Source organism: Synchiropus splendidus, chromosome 1 (assembly GCF_027744825.2).
Source record: "Synchiropus splendidus isolate RoL2022-P1 chromosome 1, RoL_Sspl_1.0, whole genome shotgun sequence".
Classification (NCBI taxonomy): Eukaryota; Metazoa; Chordata; class Actinopteri; order Syngnathiformes; family Callionymidae; genus Synchiropus; species Synchiropus splendidus.
Genome location: NC_071334.1, coordinates 15732791 through 15758173, shown reverse-complemented (window position 1 = coordinate 15758173; position 25383 = coordinate 15732791). Strand labels below are relative to the sequence as shown.

At 44.5% G+C, this 25383-nt stretch overlaps 1 protein-coding gene across 1 annotated transcript; it reads left to right on the top strand.

The window, feature by feature from the left end:
* Nucleotides 1-219: 219 nt before the first annotated feature.
* Nucleotides 220-24421, top strand: onecut3a (one cut homeobox 3a). Its single transcript, XM_053849792.1, has 2 exons — nt 220-1537; nt 17894-24421. The coding sequence occupies exons 1-2, from the start codon at nt 505-507 to the stop codon at nt 18184-18186; spliced, it is 1326 nt and encodes a 441-aa protein (XP_053705767.1). The 5' UTR covers nt 220-504; the 3' UTR covers nt 18187-24421.
* Nucleotides 24422-25383: the final 962 nt, after the last annotated feature.

Below are 25383 nucleotides of genomic sequence, written 5' to 3'. Positions count from 1 at the left end.
GCAATCTTTTTCAGGAATTTGAGCTTCAGTTTGCAACATGAAGTACAACCCATGACACGAGGAGCGCGGCAGGGGGGTGCTGTGACGTCACATCGACCCCAGACAGAGTCCAGGAGAGCGAGGATGCGCCACGGGGACGCGCACATGCGCACATGCTCCAGTCTCATTTAACAGGAGCGCAGGCACGGCGAGAGAGAGAGAGAGAGTGAGAGAGAGAAAGAGAGGGGGACGAGCGGCTGTGTGTCCAGCGGAAGGTGCTGAAGCAGAAATCACGGCAGACACCGTCAGCCAGCGAGCAGAGATTTGAGTATTGCGGCGGAGGCTCTGGATCTTTGAAACCATGCTGGATTGACTGCGGAGAAGCTCCTACAATCAATGGCTTGGCTTTGAAATCGTTGAAAATTTATTGGAAAGGAGCGCGAGACAGAGCGACAGCGAGAGAGAGAGGGAGAGAGAGGAGGAGGTGAGGAGGAGAGAGGGTGGAAATAAAGATCTTCTTCAATCATGGAGCTTACAATGGAGAACATTGGAAACCTGCACGGCGTGTCCCACTCCCACCAAACCAGTGACTTGATGAACTCCCCGCACGCCCGGCAGTCGTCGGCGTCGCACCGGAACTTGGTGTCCCACGGTCGGTCAGCCATGGTGTCCAGCATGGCCTCGATCCTGGAGGGAGCCGGGGACTACCGCACTGACCACGCGTTGTCCGGACCCCTGCACCCGGCCATGACCATGTCGTGCGACTCTGGGATGAGCCTGAGCAGCACCTACACCACCCTGACGCCGCTGCAGCATCTGCCCCCCATATCCACGGTGTCGGAGAAATTTCACCACCCGCACCCCCACGCTCACCATCACCCGGCGCACCAGAGACTCACGGCGGGGAACGTCAGCGGCAGCTTCACCCTCATGAGAGACGACCGGAGCCTCGCCTCCATGAGCAACCTCTACGGCCACTATCCCAAAGACATGTCCGGCATGGGTCAGCCTCTGTCCCCTCTGTCCAACGGTCTGGGCTCTTTGCACAGCTCACAGCAGACGCTCGGCGCCTACGGTCCCGGGGCGCACCTCTCCAACGACAAGATGCTCTCCTCTGGGGGGTTCGAGACACACGCGATGCTGTCCAGAGGGGACGAGCACCTGACCCGGGGGCTCGGGGGTCACGGCGCTGGACTCATGACGTCTTTGAACGGCATCCACCACCACAGCCATCCGCATTCTCAGGCAAACGGCTCCATGCTATCAGACAGGGACAGGCAAACGGTAGGAGGTGGGCAGGGCAACGGGTCGGGACAGGTGGAGGAGATAAACACCAAAGAAGTGGCACAGCGAATAACAGCAGAGCTCAAGCGCTACAGCATCCCCCAGGCCATCTTTGCTCAGAGGATCTTGTGCCGGTCCCAGGGAACTCTGTCCGACCTTCTGCGGAATCCTAAACCCTGGAGTAAGCTCAAGTCCGGCCGGGAGACCTTCAGGCGCATGTGGAAGTGGCTTCAGGAGCCGGAGTTCCAGAGGATGTCGGCTCTGAGGCTTGCAGGTGAGTGAGGAGGCAGCCTCCCAAATCTGAGTGATGTGGAGGGATCAATCAGAAGTCAATGTGGCGAGACTGTCAATGGCTGCTCAAACAGGCATTGCTACAAGTTATTCGTCGATTCTATCGAGTAAAACTTCATCAGGACAGTCGGGGTGTTAAATGTTTGAGGGAGGGAATCTATATTTCTGACTGATGTCATGATCCACGGTCAACAAAGGAGAGGAGGCGACACCGACTGGTGCCGCAACTTGATGGGGCGCTTTTACGCATAGCATCTCCAGCAGAATCCAAACAAAGGAAATCAAAAATACTGTGACCACGATTGATTGCATCTCACCGTTAAAGCGCAACAGATAAACACACAGTGCCAGCGCTTCTTACTTTGGACCCTAAGTCAAACAAAACCCGCTTCAAACAAACGTCGGTCGCGTCTGCCGTCAAATGAGCTTGTCGTCGCAAACAAGGACCGTCTGAGGCCTTGCCAAAGAGTCGGGGGAGCGTGACCTCCAGCGGATCAATAATCCAGGTCCAGGCGCCCCCTTTCAAAGTAGCGCGCTGATAAATCGATCTGGTTCTGAAAGACAGAGACACAAACAGATGCGTCTTTTCTCGGGCCACATGAGAAGCCTGATCCGGGGCTTGATCTAAACGAGGTTGCGAGGTTGCTGAAATAGACCCTTAAAACACAAAACCACCTGACTTCCCTGGGCACCCACGGTCTGATTTACTCGGGTAAATGAAGACAGGGTCGTCAGAGTGGGTTTAGAGCAGTCAGTCCTCTCATCGATGTTGGTGTAAAGGCCATGTTTAAAAGTGCGCCTCCAAACGTCAATCAGCTGCGTTGTGTTTCAGCCAACACTTCAATTAAGCGGATATAGTGACATATTTTAGTTCCAGTCGATGCCCTATTGAAAAGCACTTAATGGCATGTAAATTGTTCCTTTGCGCATTTAGTGGAGTTCTGGTAAATAAAGATTTAAACACTCCACAATTGTCTCTTTAAGTGCCACCGCTGTTAAAGCTAATTGGGCTGTGGGCTTTTATATCTTCCACACGGCGGATAAAAAACGCCAATACGCGTCGACACTTGAGCAGCGGAAGGTGTGTTTAAATGTTTCCTGTACTCCGTGTTGTTTCACGCGGTGGTTAAGTTGTTCGTTGACATCTGGACAGTGTTTAGAAGCGGTGCTTATATGACGAAAATTGCACATATGTACGGGCTTACACATCCATTCATGTAAAACAGGGGACCATTTATCATTGTTTTTTATTTAAAAAATATTTAATTAAGTTTAAACGTATTTCACCATTACGTTTGTGAGTCACATTTTTCAAAAGTTATATATATATATATATATATATACAACTTTTTAGCCTGTGTAATAATTTGGGAACTTGGCTCACTTTCTAACAAATGTCTTGGGAACATTTATTAGAATCATTTCGACACTGAAAACATTAAGTTTTATTTATTAGGTTTTATCATTTTTTAATTTTTATATTTTTTAAAATGTGTGTGTGTGACATAAATATTAATAAATATGCACAAATGCGTAATACAGATCCTAAATAGAATTATACATTATATAAAAGCACATTCTTTGAGAGCAGAAAACATTTGCTAAACACTGAGCTCTGATACACCAACATTCATGCAAAATTATTACAACACATTGAAGCGCTAACATTATTGCTATTGTTCAGTCTTGGTTAAAGAGGGATCATGGTGGGATTTTGATGTCAACTATGACACAAAAGCATGTCATGCATCCTCAAAGTTTCAACAATATCATTAACTGTGAAAACCATTATAACGTACATTATACATTATAACATAACACAATGTTGCTTATATATCAGCGATATTAATTTAACAAAACAGATTAGATTTCATTGCATTTTTGTTACCAATAATAATAATAATGTATTTTTTTCTCGAAATAATGGTCTGTAAATTGTTAAATAGTGTGCTTTTTGGGGTGGGCGTGTAACGAGAGCTCAATCACGATGTTGACTCCCATGACAAATTACTTGTATGTAAATGTTGCAGCTACATTTTCCTTATTGCATTTAAAATCGCCATTATCCTCTGTGCGCATGTCGGTTGGGAGTGGGAGATGAGTGGGGGTTTTTTGAAAGTGAGGCTCGGCCATACTCGCTCGGCCACATCAATCAATAAATTCAAATTACTATTCCAAATTCATCACAGTCACACAAATCAATGGCGCTGGCCTGCTTAGCTAATGCGAAAACGTCTGCGCGCACATGACGCTCCACTCGTGAAAGGAAACACGGAGCAGACGCGGGCCTGCGCGCATGCCCTTCACGCTCACTGCAACTAGGGCAAAGACCCACAGGCTTTTCCACCCGGTACCCGGACGAGAGCAGACAACCTTTTGCATTTCTTGCGCGCACAAATAAAAAAAAAAAGACAACCTGGCCGAGCAACGTGAGCATGCGCAAGGTGCGATTTGGGGAGGCGTTTAAAGATCACATTAACGATGAAAACAATTCGTCTTTGCATCTGTGTTGAATTCCACACTCCATCTCAATGTATTTGGTCGGATCGATGCGGAGCTGATCGATACGGATAGCCAGTGCATCTATCAATTATCCCGCCTCAGCACTCTCTCCCACTGGTCTCTCCCGGCCAGGGTGAGGAGGGGGGAGCGGAAAGAGGACAGCTGTTGACAAAAAATGCACACCCTTTATTCTTTGCCTGCTGTAATTATATTACCCTTTGTGTGTGTGTGTGTGTGTGTGTGTTTCCATCATCCCTCACATCACACACCGTCCACTTGTGACATTATGCACCACATAACCTTTTTAAACAGTGTCGTGGTATTTCAAGCGTCCCCCCTAAAAAAAAGCCCCCCAGATCCGGCATTTCCATCTCAATAGGAAGGACACACGCCAGAGGTCACGACTCTTGAGTCTCTCAATAAAAACGTTGTTGAGATGGAGGGCGGGAGGCCTCTTCACGTTTCAATGGACTACACGCAGTTTACACAGACTAATCCCGGGCCCCTCCTCATGCACGCCCCATGGCACACTTCCCTTCATCAGAACAATAAGTACTGGGGCATTTCCTACTCAGATTGCAGGGGAAAATGGCTATTGGCTGCAACCAATGACTAGAAATGATAGAGACGCTTGTGATATTCATCTGTGGTGCTGTGTTCAGGTGCCCCTGCATGTTCCTAGTTTGGGGCGCTCAGCTCCCTAGAATGCTTCTTTCAAGGAAACCATACAGGAATCCATTCATGTCACCTGGTTCAGAGTATATTATTAAAACACTGGGATGGGCCATAAGGTATTCATTCATCATTCAGCATCATTGAATTTGACCCCGTGCAGCCTTGGGATTGTGTTTGACTCTTCCACTGTCAGCAGGCATACATTCATGCATTTCCTGACTGAGGAAGCCTAGACCTAAATGTGGGAAACCTTTGAAGTTCAGGTGCATCTCCAAAGGTACATCTCTGCTATAATGAACACACGTCTGTATTCTCTCTCCACAAGTTGGACCAAAGGAAAGCAAAAAAGATAACTAGTTCTCACCAATATTGATCTGATAGTCAAGAATACGCCTCAATATTGGGATGCTTGCCGTCGTATTTGCACAAGACACTTGTGAACTGAAAGTAGTGCCACATATCAAACAGTCTGTGGGATGATCAATTATATTCACGACCAAAATTCCACCCTTACACAACCTTTGCTGTTGGTCATAAACATTTGTTATTATTTTGTCTGAATACTTGTACTAATGCAGATCAAGCCAACAGGTTCAAATGAACATGATGCCTCATGACCGTGGTGATCGGTTCTTATCATTCAAGAAAAAAAAATAAACTGCAGCTCAATAGTGACCCACACTTTGGGTCATATGGGCCTAAGTTGATCTGTAATATTGCTTGCAATGGCAACACACCACAATGACACCACAGGCTAAAAATAGAATCAACACTTGTATTTCAAGTTAAACTTTGATTTGTGATTATGAGGAGACAAATATCTGTATCATGGTCGAAGCAAAGAAGATTTTTATAATATAATCTATATAATTATAGATTTTAATCAATACCATTGATGTCGCCAACTTGCCGTGAGTGTTGGCACTTATAAGTTGGAAGAATGTCTTGATGATCATAAGCAATTAAATACATAGAGAGCAAAAGGACTGGCACAGAAAAATGACTGGTTAAAGACAGTCTCCTAGCGTTCAATTATAACAGGACGTCTAAATGATGAAGTTACTGTCTTGCTTTTGGGGCTGCGAGTTAGAACTGCATCAGCGCATCGTAAGTAGTACAGTGTTCTTGAGGATTCACAGGGTTTTTCAATAATGTGAGACTAAGCAGTCATGTGATTGTGTCTGTGAACATGATTCAAGCATTCAATAAATTGTAAAAAAAAAAAAAAAAAAAACATAAATGGGAAAATGTTTTAAACCAGAGAGGATGTTTGCTTTTAAATGAAAAGGGACGCTCTTGTTTTTGCCTCTAGGGGCGACACAGTTCATGTGCGCTGTCCTTGGTGCTGAAGTCTCCGTCCATCATTTGAGCGTGTTCAGAGGACAGTTGAAGGTTGTGATCTGGTTCCACCAATAGTTAATAGCGTTCTTGTGCGCTCTAAGCTCCATTATTTCACCCAACAGCTTCCAACCATAGATCAATATCACAATTTGCAATCGTGTCGTTCACACACCCCTGCACTTTCCAGGCAACACAAAGCCAACTGGGGGCGAGGAGGGTCCATTTAAATCACGTCCTGCGCTTTTAGAATACAGGAGTCGCTCTTCTGATGCGACATTAAACATCCAGATTTACTATTCATGATGTTGTTTAAATGTCATGAATAGGTGGCTTCATGTTGGGCTGCGAGATCATCGATTTGGACTTAAATAATTGATGCGTGTGCGTGTGTGTATGTGGAGGGGGGAGGTGGGGGGTAAACAGTGCAGCTGCGGTTCCTGAGCCTCGTTGTTCGTTAACTGTAAGTACTCGTGTAGATGCGCATGTACAACCACCAGCCCTTTGAAATCCTGCAGCGGGCCAAGCGCTGAGGTTTCACCCCGAGGCTATTGGCTTTAAAGTCGGGCTCCGCGGTGAGGCGACATCTTATATAAGGAAGATGCACCCGGAGGAGGGACGGGTTTCCATCACGGTGGTTGCAAATGTTTTTGCGTGGACATCACATCACATGCGCGCGGACCTGTCGCCCCCTCGCGCGATCAGGATGTAGATTGCGTCTGCGCCACGTTGTTAAGGCCGATCTGGCGATCCCTGAATCTGTATCGATTTCCATTCTCCGACCTCTGCTTTCCATCTCCCCCAACTTCTCCCCCATGCGACGCTCGCATTAACAGCTTCCATAACACCCTTCTCCCCTAACAGAAGCCTCCCAAACGGCGCGTCCCTCTTCCCCCGCGGATTGACAAAATATCACGTTTTCGGTGATACTCACACCCACTCTGTCGCACTCTCACTACGTTGACCTTATTCCTAAAAATAATGTGACTTTAATTAGACTCAGATTATAGCAGGCGCTGGTCCTTCTCCCACATGTTCATTCTGCTTTTTAGCATTCTAATAACACATGCGCGCGCGCGCGCGCGCGCGCTCCCTCTTATACAGGAGCGTGCTGTGCAATTATAAATGCGGTGGAGGTCTGGACTCTGTACAGTCTCGTATACCGTCTCTTCTATTTTAGATGATCAATTCCTACGCTACTCCGTCGCCCCCTCGCCAAACCGGATCGATAGGAGAGAATGACCTTTAAATCAAATTGCTGGCAGAGTCGACTGAATGCACACGGCTGCCATCAAAGGGTTAATGCGAGCCCCCTCCTCATTTCCAGGCAAAAATACAAAGGGCCCAAACTACAGATAATCATAATTCAATCTCATTACTTGTCCTTGTGCAGTGCAGTCAAATGTGTGTGTGTGTGTGTGTGTGTGTGTGTGTGTGTGTGTGTGTGTGTGTGTGTGTGTGTGTGTGTGTGTGTGTGTGTGCGTGTCTATGTGTGTGGAGAGAGAGAGAGAGAGAGAGAGAGAGAGAGAGAGAGAGAGGAGACAAAGAGACGGATCTTGGCTTTTGACCTTCTACAATCTGCATAGTTTGCACAATAGCCAGAGCAGCTGATGTTTTTCAGGAGCTCACTGTTGTGCAATTAACGTGTTAAGTAGATCACCCCATCTTATGTAACGGGCCTTCACCAAAATGAAGTCAACGCTGTCGCAATGGGCGATTTGAACTGAATTTAGAGTTGTGTTATGGAGGTTTATTGATGAAGTGGTCGCCATTGTATTTAGTATGTATGCGGTCCGTTGTGTCCGAAATAAACCTCACTGAATGGAACACAGTTGGCGTCAATATTAAATACAACAACTATAATAATAATAATAATAATAGTAAATTGTGGAAATACTTCAGTTTCATATATGGTGAATTTTCGTAGCACAAGACTGATCGATTGGCAAAACAGCTTAATCTTTAATTAAATTTGGGAAGATGGACTTAATTTGTGTCATAGGACGCTTCACAATGTCTAATAAAATTGGAATTTCATACGGTGAAGCTTTATTGTTTATTTTTAAATCATTATTCTATCAGTCATATAGACAGAATATAATATAGTCCTTTTAACTTTAACTTTCCCCTCAGCTAGGTCAAGCGGTTAGGATGCATCCGTCCACTTTATTAATGCGAGCAAATGTGCGAAGAGCTCACTGACACGCGATTTAACTGATCTAAATGGAACAGAATTATGATCCCTGTTAAAAAATATTGCAGATAGTTAGGGGACCAAGAGCCGGTAAGGTGTGAGGCGTGACATGGAGTGTTTGTTTCCTTGGCTCGGTTAACAAACTTATCCAAATCGTGGTTTTAATCACGTGTCCCTCCCCACTGGGCCTTTTTGGTAACGAGATATCGCAGATGGTTTGTACAGGAGTAGTGTAAGTCTGTCTGCAGTGAGGGTCGATGTTCACAACAAAACCACAACACACACACACACACACACACACACACACACACACACACACACACACACACACACACACACACACACACACACACACACACACACACACACACACACACACACACACACACCTCGACTGTGAAATCAATTGATGAATGAATCGATCAGAGCCCACACTTTGTATTACACGTTATTAAACATATCGGAGCAGCCGCTGGTTATTTTAGAATTATTAATTTGGTTATTGTGTTGCTGTGTTACTGAGCCGATGCATGAAAGATGACGCATGTATGGCTCTCGCATTATGCTTGTGACTTTAAAAAGGACGCTGTGGGACATTTACGCGACATTCAAACCTATTTTCTCCAAAGATAAAACGATACTCGACTGATGATTAATTTAGTTTGATTCAATTAGCCCACGTCTGCCGATAACTCCACGCAGAAGGCCGGGGGTGAAATATGAAACTATAATTCTGCGGGATCACCTCGACTTCTTGACATGCCAATCTGACGACGAGCAAAAATAGCGCACGAAATATTCGCCTTACAAGCTTTTAATTCAAGACGGCGTGGAGCAGTTTTGACCCATTTCAAATTTTCCCAGCCAGTCAAAATGTAATTCACTATTCATACCATGGTAATATTCCCTTTAGCAAACACAATGCGACTAAACTTATATTACTTTAAAACACGAATTTAATTTCGATCATTGGATCACAGGTTGGACTTTATGCGGTCCTATTGACCGGTCACAAATCCTAATCTCACAGAGGCGGATTTAATAGCGGCCGTTTGTTTTGATTTTGAAATGAATTGTTGATGATCTTAACAAAACAAACTGTTATTACGTACACAGCGCGAGCGATAAATGCGTATATTGTGAGGGTTCTATCCCTGAATACACACACGCACCTGTTGTTCACCAGCTGGAAAAAATGAAAAGTCAAAATTCAAAAAGGCAGACTGATCATTATGGTGCGTTCGCCCAAGTGATCAGGGTAATGATGAATGAAATCAATGAAGCTGCCTGCAGACTGAGAATCATTAGAATTCTGAGTCCACTCGTGTTTGCTTAAACCCGCTGAAATGACTGTGAGATTATGTGGAAAAAGAACCTGCAAATATTGGAGTATGTCTTCTTTAATATCAGCGCTGAGTGCAACTGTCAAACAGTCACAAGTTAATACGTTGCAAAGGAAAAACAAAGAAAAATGCTTTAGTGACGTCCGGTGACATTCCTGTAAACGCAACGCTGACACGCGTTTTGCTAAATAATAATGGCGATAGAGTATTTATCACTTTACGCCTGATCTCGAGTGTTGAGAAAGAAATTAAAGGGTTTTTTTTTACTGGGCGTAAAGGGGAATTACCATACCGACGGTACCAGTCATGTCTTTGCGTTTGTTGATAAAGTTTCGATCACAAAAACGGCTCCATTGATGATTTAACGGACAATCTCGTGCTTATAGACACAGTGCCCCGCGTGGCTTCATGCCTGGAAGATGAGTAGAAACAGTGTTGTGTCTGAGAGTTGGGCTGGTGTGGGCGAGTTCAGCTCGCTACTGAAGAGCTGCAGAAAAGCTGCCTCCAAGTCCAGTCGTTGCAGAAGGCAAACAATCAAATTGTGTCGCTTTATCAGTATATTAACACCAATTCTCACTCATTACATTATAAGGAGTATTGAACTGAGAGTGTTTTGGCCTGCAGAGAGAGAGAGAGAGTGGGGATGAGCGTGGGTGAGGAGGGGAGGAGGGGGGTCTTGGCACTGCCCTGCAGCCTGAATGGAATAAATGCCATCATGAGGAGGAGAGACCTGCCATTAATCTTGTGGGCAACAGCAGAAACGTCACATAATGAGATTATTCACCACTTTGTATTAACTACGACCTCAAAGCGGCACTGAAACATAATTCTGAGAAATACAGTCAAATGTAATGAACTTGCAGCGTCAATGTTTTATACTCCTATTTAGTATTTCAGTGAGATTCATTTTTGCGGCCATCATCACTTTCAAAGACCATGCATGTACGTCCGGTCATCAAAAAGTGCTTCTATCCATCACCAGTGATACATTGTCTTTGGAGACGGGAGAGAGGTAAACAGAGGAAAATGAAAACAAGAGATGTCCATTCAATCAAACAGAAATGTTGGTAACAAGATGCTTGTTACTATAGCTGATACAGTGTATATACATCATTTCTGAAATACTCTGCTTCAGTATGCCGCAATCATTATTTTGTTTCCGTTCCATCTGTTGACTTACTTACTCAAAAGTGTCATCATGTCAATTTATCTACTGATAATGTTGTTATCGTAGCGGGGCTCTCTTTCCCATGCAACACATTTATTACAAAAGTAAATTAAAATCTAAATAACCAACAAGGATTGAGTGGCCAAATTCAAAGTTAATGTCAATGTACTTTAGTCCAGGAAATGCTACCAACAGTGTTTAATGCAAACTGTGTTTACAAACTTTGATAACCACTGAATACAATATAAAAAAAAAATCAAATCAATGTAACTAGTCATTTGTCTTGGCAACTGAAACAGATATGAAGATATTGTCAGTCAAGTAAGTGATCTGTTTGAACAGGTGAAAATTTTTTACGTGATCCATTTTGGATGTATAAACTGGAGCTGCTGCCTGTGGTACCATGACGTATTCAAAGGTAAAAGCACTATGTCGGGTCAAATCTTTGTCCTGTTAGAAAACAGAACCCTCCATCATCTGCTCACCATGTAATCCAGAGTGAAAGTTTCAGTTTTGCAACAAATCTAACAACAATGAATACGGGAATAATAGTTAGGATTGACCAAAAAAGAATGAAACGTGCAGTTTGGATATGAAGAAGTTTGTACTAAAAAAGAAAAAAAGTCAAATACCATTAACATACATCACAAGTCAAATCATCAAACTACCTTGGCCTCTGACAAGAATACAAATGAGACGTTGGCCTTTGAATATTGAGTGTGAGAAATAAAACTTTCCACTTCTCAGTTCATGCACTGGACTATTACGGCTGTGCATGATTTTGATGTGTAATATCGGATAAAGGGCAGAGTTTTTAGAGACGGAAAATCAATGCAATGTATTCATTAACATCTTAATAAACATCACAAACTCAAAAATCCTTCACGTTGATAAACGAGAAGAAAATAAAGCAAGCAAATCTCCCATGCATTCATCCTGCCTTTCATAAGGAAACTGAAGCTGCATGAGGAAATCTAGAATGAAATCTGAGAATACAGTGAAGTAAGGTGTGTGTCATGAGAGCATTCAACCATCGATAACTGCTTGAGCATGGCTAGCCAGGGTGGACGCTCCATCATAATAAGTGAAGTGAAGGTTACAAGAACAGACACAGGTAACTCTTTGAAACCCTATCATTCATGTGTGTACAGTTTTCTACAGTGTGAGACAACTGAACCAAAAGAAGAGACTGTTGCATTGTATGTTCAGTGAGATCCAGTTTCAGAAATAATGTGTAATGTCTACTTCACATCCGTCCCTATGGACAATCCAAAGCCACCAATGATGTCAAATTCATGTTGTTTTTAATTTCATTTATTAAATTATTTTTCTCTGGTGAGGAGGGGGTCTGTGGGAGGAAACCAGAGTTCACAATTTGAATAGAAATAGTGACAAGATTTGATGAAAATGATTTTCATTATTTAGACACTGCAAAAGTGGACACAGCTGGAGGAGCTCTGTTCCGTTATACGCAAGTATTAGCCAGGACACGTGCGCAGCGTCGCCGTCGGTTCTGTTCCTGGTCGTGAGTCCGAGGCTGCTCGTCACGTTCGCACCATGAATCTTACCAGGCCCACTCTCCCCCCTCCGAGGCATAATTAATTAGACGAACTGAATTTCACACACGAATTATTCACGAATCTATCGATCGATATTGAACACCCTGGGCCTTTCTCTTAACCTCGCTTGGTTCGTCGTGAAGCGGAGAATGTTAATGTCGTCAGTGGGAAGAAAGGAAAATGGGACTCGGGGCTTTGGAGCGCAAACGCCTATTAAAATCAGGATTCTGGCTCACTCAGGTTTGATTAAAATATGATGAAATTAAATATACATTCTCTGGCCTCGGTGTTGGAGAGCGGCCTGGGGGGTCCATTTAAAGTGGGTCAGCAGCTCCAGTCTGAGAGGAATCGCACGCCAGTGTGGCGCAGCAGCGGGACGCTCACCTCCGAACCCTCAGCACCGAACTCGGATCTCGCCTCCCTTTGCTCTTTGTGTGCGAGTCTGTGCCTACTGTAGCTCTAAAAGCGGCAATCATTGATTTTTCTTTCCTACGCGGAGCTTGGTTCAGTAATCAGAACCCCCTTCCTCACCGATCGATCAGTATTGATCAGTAAATCCAGCGCCTGGAGCGCAGGCAGCGCGGAGAGGGCGACACCTGCCGGTCGAGAGCGCACTATGCAGGCGGTCGATGGCAGAGCAGGACGTGAAAAGATGAAAGAGAAGCTGAGTTTGTCTGAGCTTGTTCTCGGATCCGTCGATAAACACACTCCTGACATGTTCTCTCTGATAATTAAAGCGGATTCTACTTCGAATTTTTAGGTTTTTATGGAGTAACCCTTTAATCTCATTGAGGTGATTCCCATGCAAAGACTGAACAAAAAACAATGCAATCGACCGGAGACTGGGAAATCTACAGTGTAGAAAAACACACCTAAAACATTTGCTGTTGGCAGTGGTCAGTATTTATAGAAGGTGCTATATGATGTAAAATAATGGGTGACAGCGAGGGATCATTTTTGTGCCTCATCATGTAATTTTTAAAGTAAATTGTAAAGGAAGGAACACTTTCCCATATTGGACCACACAATAAATGCTGCGCTAAAAGAAGTGGTGGTGGTGGTGACAATGGAGATCCAGAATATGTGTACATTTTAAAAATAATTATTAGAGTAATTAGTCTTGAATTCATAGCCTATTCTACCATATTGTTTACTAACACTCTGGATATGGCTATGGAAACACTAGACAGCTCAGATCAAGACCCCTGCAGTCCTCCCATCACCACACAAGCTGATGCTGATTCATGGAGGATCTTTGAACCCTCTGATAACAATGACTAATATCATGGTCCTTATATTAAAAAAAGGATTCAAACGCATTCAAATCAAATACGTCTACAGCATTTCGGCCACATTTAAGTGATCCACTTTTGCCAGCTAATTTGTAGCTGTGATGACTGCGGAGAGAGAAAAGCTGCTCGTGTCAGCACTGTTGCTGCTCGACAGACATCAAACGGGCCGACTGTAGCTGGCCGCTTGTTTGGGAACATTCTCCTGCTGGGAAATGATTCCTTTTTCACGAGTACAAGCCTGAGGGGATGGCGCACCTTCACTGCCAAGACTGGTGAGTCTTCTGCCGCAGTGGTTCTGGAATGAGTAAGCGCTCCGGTGAGTGCTTGATTTAACTCCTGAAACAAGTATAAGCAGTTTGCAATGACTTATTTTGGGCTCTGAACACATCTTTGGTTACTCAAAAAGCAAAACAATGTTTGGAACTGACATTTCTGACCATATTTCTTATGACACTGATGTGGATCCAATATACTGTGTGCGATACAATGAAACACTGTAGCAGAATTTTGGATCCATCGATCTAAATGACCAGAAATCTGCTCATCCACTTTTCCTCTAAACTGCACTTAGAATAGAATAAGAGTGAATATAGTAGTAGATAAGTGAAGCTGACTAAGATCACAATTTACTTTTTTATATAGATATTTTTCTGAAGAAGCTGAGAATTTTGTAAAAAAAATTGCAGACATCGGTCTTCGAAGATGCTGTCATATTGACGAATAAATCAATGTGCCGATAAATCCATGACACTATGTCATCACTCAGGCATTTTCATAACAAAAATATGTAAAGAGCAGACAAAAATTCAGGCCTCAGAACGGCCGCATCAGTCCGACACATGAATCAGCATTGTCATCTTCTCGGTTATCATCGCTGTCGTGTAACTATTTCAAATACAAGTACTAATCGTTCTTTTATATCTGATGTTAATGGCGCTTGAACCTGTGCGTGTGTGTGTGTGCGTGTGTGTGAGTTATAAAGCTGCAGTGTTGATGTGAAATATGAAAGTGATGGATGGGCCTGTGTGCAGGTTAGACATCTGTAGTAAACAGATTGGACTGCAATGGCTGATCAATGGGCTCTGTTCCACTGTAATTAGACACACAGCGCCACTGCTTGGCCCCAGCCACTTCAGCATAATCACAGCCTCCCCCAAACACACACACACACACACACACACACACGCACGCACGCACACAGCCATGTCTCATACAGGAAGGACAAGAATTGGTCTTTAAATGCATCAAGATACACACATGCATACATACACACACAGCAGGAGGGCGGTACACCGAAGGTGCAATACAATACCGGCAGCAGCAGGTGGAGACCCCACAGGGATGGCATCTTTCTCCAATTTACCCCGATTTTATTGAGGCGGTGGGGAAGCAGAGAGGGACGCGCAGTCTGTTCGGGCAGGCTTCGATCGTGCACCAGCAGGAGAGTGTGTGGCTGTGTGGTGCTGCTACTCTGCACAACTTCCAGGACATTTAAAGCATCTGGGGCCTTTAACCTGACACATGTGCTGTGGATCCTTTAACACCGTCCTCTGACTTTCAGCCTCAAAAGGACTGCACTGGCAAAAAACAAAGTAAAGCTTGAAAACAATAATGAATCTAGTCGATGGTAATACGTGGACTAAATGAGCAAATGACTGATGAAGGCTTAACATATGGAACCATCATAGGGCTTCAACCAAAGGGAGGTTTTTATCCTAAATGGTCCAAGAAATATGAAAACAGCATGCTAGTTTTCTAGTCCAGGGGAGGTCTGAGATGATGCGCTTTAGTCTGACTTTCTGTTGTGTGGATGTTGGCGGGGATAATTTAACGGTCGGGTTACAGCTGATGTACAGATCTCAGCAAACATGACTCAACTGAACAAGTCTTAGAAGACGCAGTAAGCCTGCTCTGTAAAAGAAACATTTTTCTTTGACACTTTAACACACTACTTCGACATTTTACTTTGGCTCTAAACATTTTTTATCTGAAGCTGGCTCTATATTTTATGCTGTCTGAAATACGTTTACAACACAATGATGATCAACCATGTTTTTTTCGAGGTTAAATAGATATGGCTATTTCTACCAAAATGTGTTTCACTACATTTACAATTGGCAGAGTCCTTTTCCCAGTGTGTAGTAGGCACTATAAAAGACATTCCATTGAAACATTGTAAGACCCATTTTTGCCACCACCATGGAAATGAAATTAAATCATCAGTGATTAGAAAAATATATTTAAAAAAAACACGAACTGAAATATTTACCATGAACAAGGAACAAATGAATTCTTTGTCATTAGATTCTGAATCTATGAACCTTTTGAATGGTTTGCCACTCTGTGGTAAGAGGGCTTTCTTCTTCGCTGCTACTGCCACCTGCTGGCCTGTAGCGCTGTTTGCGATCAAAAACAAGTAAATGTAGGTCAATAATATTGACTTGAAACACCTCCAGTCACACCCTCCTCAGACAATCCAAATGTGATTGTACACAACGTCTACAGTGGCAATGCCTGAACAACCCAAACAGACTTGTTTCTGAACTCCATGTGGGTTTTACCATTAGTAAATAAAAGGTAAATCAGGGCCTTAAATGAACTTTGAACTTTTTGCTGGAAAAAGCCTCCATTTTGTCTCCATTTTATTAACATTGCCTTGTTAATTGCATTCCTTACTTTATTCTTGAGAAACATGAAGCTTCAATTTTGTGTCATATAAACAACCAAAGCAGGACTCGAGTCATGCTAGCAAACAGAGTTCACTGCTATGGTTTGCTCTGAAATGTGGATTCAGTTTAGCATGAACCAGAGTGAACGCACAGGTGGAGCGGCATCATATATGTGTCAAACCAATGATAAACACATTGAACTTCTGCCTGTGGAAACAGCAACTCATAACTAGTGTTTGCAGAAATCTCCACTTTAACTGGGGCAACAAAAAGGGCGATAAACACGTTGTTTTCACGTAACTGACAGACCAAAATGCGCAGACATATTGGCGTTTTCTTTTCATGTTAACGTGCCCAGGAATTGATCAGCGAATGCTTGAGGAGCGTCTTGCGTCAGTGTTTGCCAGGACGTCTACGTGGCACCACAATGAATGAGGGAAAGTCAATTTCTACGCAGCCACGAAACATTGACTTGTCAGTCGCAGCTCATGAAGCCACAAAGAACAGGAGGGAAAAATGAGCCACAAACCCAGACGGCCAACAAGGGAAGTTCAGCCTCTCAGAAGTGTTTCTTGGGACCAAAACATGGACGGGTTATCGTAGCTTCAACGCCAAACTGATTTACACACCTTAAAGAAAGTTTCTGTGCTGCGATCTACACCACAGAAGAGCGCACCTGCAACACTATTAAGTATTAATTTCAGTGATTCTGCGCTGACAAACTCCCCCACCCTTCCCCAGAGTACAGGAGCTCGCTTGGCTCTTTTTTCTTCTTCAAAATTGCTCCATGAATGAGACGGGGCTTGTAGCAGCCGGTGCACTTCTCAAGTGTTTGTGTTTGGGATGGAGGGAAGGGTGGAGGGGGTTATAAATACCCTCTCAGAGCTCAATAGAGTGGGCTCCAGTGGGCTCTGTTTGAAGTAGCAGACTGTAGACCTGCTGGGGGGGGGGATTCTGACCTCAGTCCCAAAAGAGAACCTCCCAATTCCTACAGCAAAGTCGGTCAATATCTCTCTTTCTCCTTCATTCACCACCCCTCCCATCTCGGCTAAAAACGCAAGCCCACACCTCTTGTGTTCTTTTCCCTCCACTTTCTCTCCACCCTTTTATTTCCTGGCGTCTGCAGCTCCTCTATCTCTCATTTCAACACAAAATGCTTACTTTTGTGCAACAGTCACTCAGTCCCCCATTGCGACTCAAACTGCATTAATATTGAATCAAACAGCAGTGTCTCCAGCTAGCAGGCAACAGCCCCCCACCACCTCCTACACTCCCCGTCTTTCTCTCACCGCAGGCTGGCTCCCTGTCTGCACTTGGCAGGATGGAAGGAATATTCCCACTGGGAAGGGCGCATGGATTAGCTTTAAATCAAGTTTAATATGGCAATAGAGATGGAGCAGTGGAGTCTCTGCTGGTGTATAAACTACTTTTACAGTCTCTAATGATGTATCCAGTCACTTTACCTCCCTCCGTGTCCTGTCTTTTGTTTACGTGAAAAGAGAACAACTGCTGGTGTATATTTACCTTGCTTTGTGTTTTCTTCTCTCTCTGTCTCCCACTCTCATCCCCGTCCCTCCCACCGCTGCCATCCATACCAAGCCTGCAAGCGCAAAGAACAGGAGCAACACAAGGACCGCAACACAGCGCCCAAGAAACAGCGCCTGGTGTTCACCGACCTGCAGCGGCGCACCCTCATCGCCATCTTCAAGGAGAACAAGCGTCCATCCAAGGAAATGCAGATCACCATCTCCCAGCAGCTCGGCCTGGAGCTCAGCACCGTCAGCAACTTCTTCATGAATGCTCGGCGCCGGTGCGTGGACCGCTGGCACGACGACCATGGCACCAGCCCAGGGCAGCCCGGCACATCCGCCACCACCTTTTCCAAAGCCTGAGAGAGCGCGCAGGCCCCTCGGAGGTCCAGGCCGGACCACTGGGCGCTCTCTAGCCTGGACCCTCTGAATGTGTCTGGGAGAAAAAAGAAAATCCTTTGTGCCATGCAATCATCTAATTTGTCAGTCCAAAATTCCAGCTCTCACCTGAAACCAAGCATAATCTAAGGGTGAACGGTAACGTCAGGTTCCACTTTGTATAACTCATAAGGACAATCATTGATTCTGTCTTTTTAGAAAGAAAATCATCTTTGTTTTGGACAAAGTAAAGAGACACCAAAGATTTGATGTTTTGTTGGATGGTATCAGACGTGCGCCGGCCTCCTTCATCATCCAAGTAGCCACAGATTCTCCTTCTGACTCCCAGCTCACCTCTATGTGTCCGTCGCTCTCCTCTCCTTCACAAAAGCCGACACAGGGAAGCAACAAGGGTGCAGGAATGGCAATAAATCTGACGGAACAGCACATAGCCTTATTATCAAAGCCCCCATTCTGCACACATGGCTGCCATAAAAGAAAATCTACGCAGCCGCTGAAAACAACCCGCAAAGGCTCCACGGTTCTCCACCTCTACCTCCCCTCCCTCCTGTAGTCTCCTTCATTCCCTGGCCAAAGGTATTCCCTGATGGCCAGCCATTTCAGAGAGCAGCTCAGCCTGATCGTACGGCAAACTAATGAATTGAAAAATGAATCGATGCAGACAGAGAGAGCGGGGCCTTGACCCCTCCTGAAGGTGAAAATCAAGACGCTCAGCAGCAGATACTCAGGTCTGCCTTGGCCCAGGTCTATATTTTTGCACAGATGTTGGAGGCCTGTGGGGAGACTTGTCATTGTTACGCTCAGTCGGAGCCTATAGAGTCTGTACGACTCTGACCAAAAAGGAGAGGCGGCTGAGATGTCTGGACATGCTCTTTGTTCTGCCGGGAGCTTTGCCTCTGATCAATAACTCGGAACCAAGCGACAAAAACACACTCGGGCATCCAGCCAACTACGTTACAGCTGCATAAGAGAAGCAGAATGTAAAAGGAGCACATGAAACCCAGCGGATATAGGGACAAAACAACAGCAGCACACTTCTCCATCCCCGGGATCTAACCTGTGCCCACAGAGCAACAGTGCCCCCTGTTGTCCGCCGCAGAGGCTTCAGAGTGGAGGAGCCACTCAGAGCTGAAGAGAAGTCATGGCACAACACATTCAGGCCCTCGCAGCTCTTTGAGGGTGGATCAATAGCTAACCATTATCCTATTGTTGTTCCTCACCCAACCAGCACCAGTGAAGCCAGAGGAGGGGGATGGTGAATGAATCCTGAAAATCGCAGGGATTTTAGCAAAGACAGGGATTTGTTTAACCAACCCAAAAGAAGCCCCACGAATTTCACAAAACCGAGGCGCAACAGAGTAAAATGTAACAGAGAGGCGTAGAACAGGACAGACGCATCTGAGGTGAAGTGCAAATATCTGCTTCATGTTTAGGGAAAATCCATCGCCGACACCTTTAATATTACCGGCTAGTTCCACACACCGCCACCATTTAGCTGTCAGAAAAGCTACAATAATTTGTGCCAATGCAAACTGCCTTAATCAGAGGATTGGGTCACTTGGTTCACACACAGCCACAGTTTGGCCCGAGTGATGACGGGCAGTGTGCGGCCTACACAATCAGCTTCAAACTGACTGAGAACGTCCTTTTTTATCGAGATGAAAAGCAAAAAAAAAAACATGAAGTAGAATTGAAGTCAACACAACCAAACCTCAAATGATACATTTGTAATATCACACTCACATACAAGTTTCATCCAACTACATACCAAGGCGTAGAGATCTCCCCGTCCCCTATTTTGGTTTTCTACCTCCCCTTCTCTCTCGACCCATGAGCCCCTCTCTTCCTCTCTATATTGATGCGGGTAATGAATTAGTACCATAGACACAAAGTTTCTATTTCTTGTTACTATTGTGCTCTGTTGTGCAAAAGTAAGGCACCTTGTTGATAAATAAAAACAAATAAGATGGGACCTTTTCCAAAAAAAAAAAAAAAAGAGTGGGACACAAGAGCCTGCGGCGAATGAAGGACATATTTTTTCATTCTGAGCGAATCGGAGGAGACACTTACCACCGCAGGAGGAAACAGGGAGCTGGTGAAAGGAAGACTAAACGACGGACATGTTCTCACTTTTGGCATTCCATGTCAGAACTGTGGTATCCCCTTTAAACTGGCCCCCTAAAAAAAGGGGGCGCGAAAAGAGAAAGGGGTGCAAAACATGACCTCCAAATGTGTTTCATTGTCGGGGAGGGCGGGCGGAAAATCTCGGGACTCAATGGTTACCTGTACAATGCAACTGTAGCATTTCCAACAATGTAGTCAGATACGCGGTGCAGACTGGACACTGGAGGTTTACTGTAAAGGATCGGGGCGCGGGCTGACCTCATGTTGCTGTGAGCAGTGAGTCAGTCACCGAAGGAAGTAGAGATGAGACTCGATTTGTGGTATAAAGTTCCGTGAGCGTAGGTAAATAGCTAGATTCACTTCTAGATGTTAGACTGACAAAATGACATTTGTTTGTAGTGAGAACCAGTATGGCTACCTCACTAAGCTGAGTGGTTTGTGAAACCGCCACCAATACCAAAGATACTGCTGCCTACCGGTCCAAAACTGCCTAGGGGGACGCTAACCAAAAATGAAAACCACCTTTCGCTCTCTTACACAAACACACATGCAGATACACACATGACACAGCGCAGTCAGACTGCAGAATGCCACTAGAGAGGAGGTGGCGGCCTGCAGACAGAGTTGAGTGCCTTTTCCCTTCAACCACGGGTGGGACTGCACTGGACACGCACACAGACAGCCATGAGGGCGCACGCATGCGCCCCATTACAAACACACACACACACACACACCCGCATGCAGACAATGGACCCGTAATTGGATGGACAGAGAGAAGGGGGGGGGCAGCTGAGAGGGACACGGCGTGGGGGCTGTGTCAGCATTTTCTCCATTATTGACTTTCCATCTTGATACACTAGAATACAAGCACTTTATCACGTAGAAAGTCTATAAAACATTTTCTATACACTATTTATTTGAAACAAAATTATACGTTAGTCTGTCAGAGTCTCTGTTACTTGATCTCTAGTAGCCTTTGTTTCGTTCTTCTCCAGCCCAGATTGGTTTCGGGACACCGGGGCGCTTTTCCTCTCTCCCATCAGAGATATTTTTGTGAAACAGAGAAGGAGGGAGGTAAAGGGTCCGGGGGCCGTACGCACCCAGGGCTCATTGGTTTCTTAGCTTTCCCTCTCTCCACTGCGTGCGAGCACAGAGGCTGCACTGGAAGACTCACTGACAGTTTACAGACACAGTCTCTCTCTCTCCTCCCACCGCCTCCTCTGTCCAGTCCTCTCTCTCTCCCCCTGGCTAGTGCCAAGACTCGGTAGGCGTGTGTTGACAATTAATTCTGAAATACCTCAAAATCTTTCATGTAAACTTTATGTAATTTAAACTGAAAATAATACTGCTAATGATAACGATTATGAAACTATGATAATATGATAGTTAGTTTTGGAACTTGTGACTTGAAGCTTTATACTGTTAAAATTCATTTGAATCGTTTGCTCCGTTTCTTTCTCGTACGTTTCTCTCGTTTGTTTTGCTACGGCATGTAACTTAACTGTTTTCATAAAAGGAAAAGACATTGTGAATGTTTCTGTGGAGGGTAACACGAGAAAAGACGAGACAAAAGTCAGGGCCGGACGAGAGAAAGAGGGTGACGTGGTTAGTTCAAAGCCCTCTCCAAGGCGGGTACGTTAAAAAGTGAAGAAAACACAATTTAGGCTGATTAAACCAAAAAAATATGAACCAAAGGAGGAAAATACGTTTTATTCATTGTTAGCTTTCTTCTGCCTATAAGTTGTCTTTTCTCTTAAAAAAAAAAAAAAAGAAAAAAAAATACTAAAACAAATTCAGTTACTTTTGAAGGTTCCTGGGTGTGTTCAAGTGCTCCTGATGTTCTTAGAATATTACAACCAGCACCTTCCGGTGAAGGACGGTGCATTTTGTTTTTCTTTTGTGCATGGATATTGTATAACTGTATAGAAACCAACAGGAATGACCTGTGACTTTGTGGGGAGAGGAGAAGAAGAAGGAAAGATCTGGGCGTGGGTGGACGAGGGGGTATTTTGGTTATTTCCAAAACGAAAAAAAAAAGGGAGAAATTGGAGAAATTAGGAATTGAATGGGTCTTTGTTTTTAGAACTTCTGTCACTGTTGGATTCACTGGTTGTGTGCATGTGTTGTTGCAACCCTCTCCCTCCCCAATGTTTCTTTGATGTATATAAATCCAGACAGTAGGGGGCAGTGTGTGCTGGGGGAGGTCAAACTCCTCTCCTCCCAATCAATAGCATTCAATCTTCATTCCTCAGCTTGCGGTCCTTGTTCGGGTCCTGAGATGTGTGTCCTGCTTTTCCAAAGACGGGTTGTTTACTTGGAGTTAATCAGAGGGACACACGCGGACCCGGGCGGCCTTGACCACACCCGCGTCTGTCGACACGCTTCTCTTCAATCTGTGTGTGTGTGTGTGTTGATCTGTGGACGACAAAAGTGTTTCTCTCTTATGTTCCTTTTGACTCTGGGTTGCAATATTTGTCATGCGTAAAAAAAAAAACCAAAACAGAATTGGAACCATTTCTTACTGACTGACCGGCCAACTGGTCACAGGACCATCCGGCAACTGGTCATCCAACATGAAATGTCGTCAGCAGTGACTGTCAAACAGCATTTGTGTGTGAGCCATTTCTCATGTGGGATGGAAGGTTGCTGATGGGACCGACGTAGACACCCCCAGTCACACTGTGCTCTCCCTCTTCTATTACCTGTTAATCAATCAGAACCAAGTGTCTTTGTGATGGTAGAAGACAATCAGTTTCAAAACAAGAAAAAAGGTAGAGAGAGGGCAGGCCAGTGGGGAGGACGAGGAGGGAGGGTGGAAGAGTCACACCACGGGAAGAGAGGCTTTGCCGAGCTGTGACGTGCTCCAGTGCTGCAGACTGCTCCACCCGCCATCATCCACACACACACCGACACACACACACACCGACACACACACCTTTCATTTCATCACTCCTCCGTCGGTCGCCTCTGCCCACACGCCCCCCACACTGCCACAGTGACGTTAACTGCAGGAGTGCACGTCACTCGCTGTGGTGCAAAGACCATAAGTCAACCATCATGATGTCCTGCTTATCAAATGATGATGTAACCAACCGCGAGGAATGAAAAAAAATGGCTCCGGTTGGTGGCTTTTGCACACAGAACTATGCAAGCACCTGACTCTCCCAATCTTAATCGTTGCTGCTGGGTCAGAGTGTATAACCCTCAATCCCCACCCAACAACATTTCAACATTTCTATCATCCCTCCCCCCTGCTCCATCCAGCTTCATAGGCCCGGATCAGGCAGAGCACCCTGGTCACTCTGGGTACAGTAGAGAGTGACTTGGGACAGAGAAGCACTACACGTCACCCTTGACTAGACTGTTGATGTCCTACCGACTGACACAAATGCCCCAAACTGCCATTTCCATCCAAAGGAGTCCATGGAAAAGCCGATCCTCCCGCCTCATGGCTCCATTCCTCTACAATGTTAGAGCGTCTTTGTCCCCAGCGCCAAGGAAGGGCCACAATCAATGCAAAGACGCCTACGTTGTACACTGAAGTTTACAGAGTTGTCTGGAGGTGGTGGCTTATATTGCACTCAGACAGACACGGACAGACACAGGCACATGCTGGAGAGGCGGAGTCTGCCTTTTGAGAGCGTTTTCTAAAACCAAAGATGAAATCAGAGGTATGACAATCTGGCTACCAAACCTAGAAGACAATGAACACCTTCTTCGGCTGCTCTACGGGTCCTGCGACGCATCCAGCGTGTGGACATTCTACCTTGTGCACTTAGAACACACACTGAGTGTGCTAGTGTGCACACCACGCGCACAACAGACACACACGGAGACAAACTCACTCACACACACACACGACATCGACGCTGCTCGGAAAGCCTCTCCTCCCCTCTTCCCACTGCAGAAGCCGGAGAGCCTGTGGAGGACTTTTAGTTTCACGTGTTGAGACTTTTGAGAAGGAAAAAAATCTGAGTAATAACTGTTACAGAAAAATAAAAAACTTAAAAGGATAATATGGGTAAAATTGCGTGTTTTGAAATAAATTAACAAATAAAACACTTGTAAAACAAAGACTTCTGTGGATTTATTGTCTTCCAACAACACACTCAGAACACAATGTTACACACATTGTTTCATTAAAACAAGTTCTGATTAGTTGACAAATGTTTTGAACTCACAACGCACAATATATTGATTCGTTTTCACGTTTTCCAATTTATTTAGCCTTTCATTTATTTTTGAAATGTATATATACATATTTCTTTTACCCTCAACATTTCCCAAATGTGATGTATTAAAATAAAACATAAAAGTGTATTTTTACTTTATATAAAATATATAAAGTAAAAATACTTTATATAAAATACATATATAATATTATATAAATAATATATATATATATTTTTTTTAACGAAAACAACAAAAATGTATGCTCGTCTGCGCTGTTCAGCGATCATTCAAAACAACACTCAATGTTTTCAAAAGTAAACAAATCTTCAAAGCAGCAGAGAGAAGCAACTGTATCGAAATACTTTGTATTGTTTGCCCTTCTTTTATATAACCATTCTCTGTCATGGAGCCAACCGATGTTCAGCCGTAAAGGCCCATTTTTCCTCAGTGTTACATACAGATCAAGAAGGAGCTTTTTGTCTGTCACACAAAGCTTATGGATACGGACCAAACGGAGCAGTACTACCGCAAACCCTAGGGGCAGTGTTGCTGTTACAGCCTGAAACGTAGCTCAAATGAGAGATGAAGAAGACATCGCAATAGTGGAAATTCTCTGTCCTCCGGTTGCAATATATTTAACAGCCTCACGACCACCATCTCATACAATACTGGCTCGGGTTTCTTTCCTTCCTTTCCTTTTGTGCAAGGGGGACATTATCAATGCTTCTTCCACAGTCAGCATGTTTATTTTGGAGTTTGCCGTCATCCTCTCATCCTCTGACAAGCACAAGTTATTGGTTCCTGAACAACGTAGTTTAAATAAAAAAAAAAAAAAGTCTTGCGTTCATTACAAACCTTGACCCA

What these genes read in the sequence shown, in the direction of transcription:
- onecut3a (XM_053849792.1), top strand. Translation starts at nt 505, where the DNA reads ATGGAGCTTACAATGGAGAACATTGGAAACCTGCACGGCGTGTCCCAC. An exon ending in GTCGGCTCTGAGGCTTGCAG is followed by an intron (nt 1,538 to 17,893) that starts GTGAGTGAGGAG and finishes ATCCATACCAAG; the next exon opens with CCTGCAAGCGCAAAGAACAG.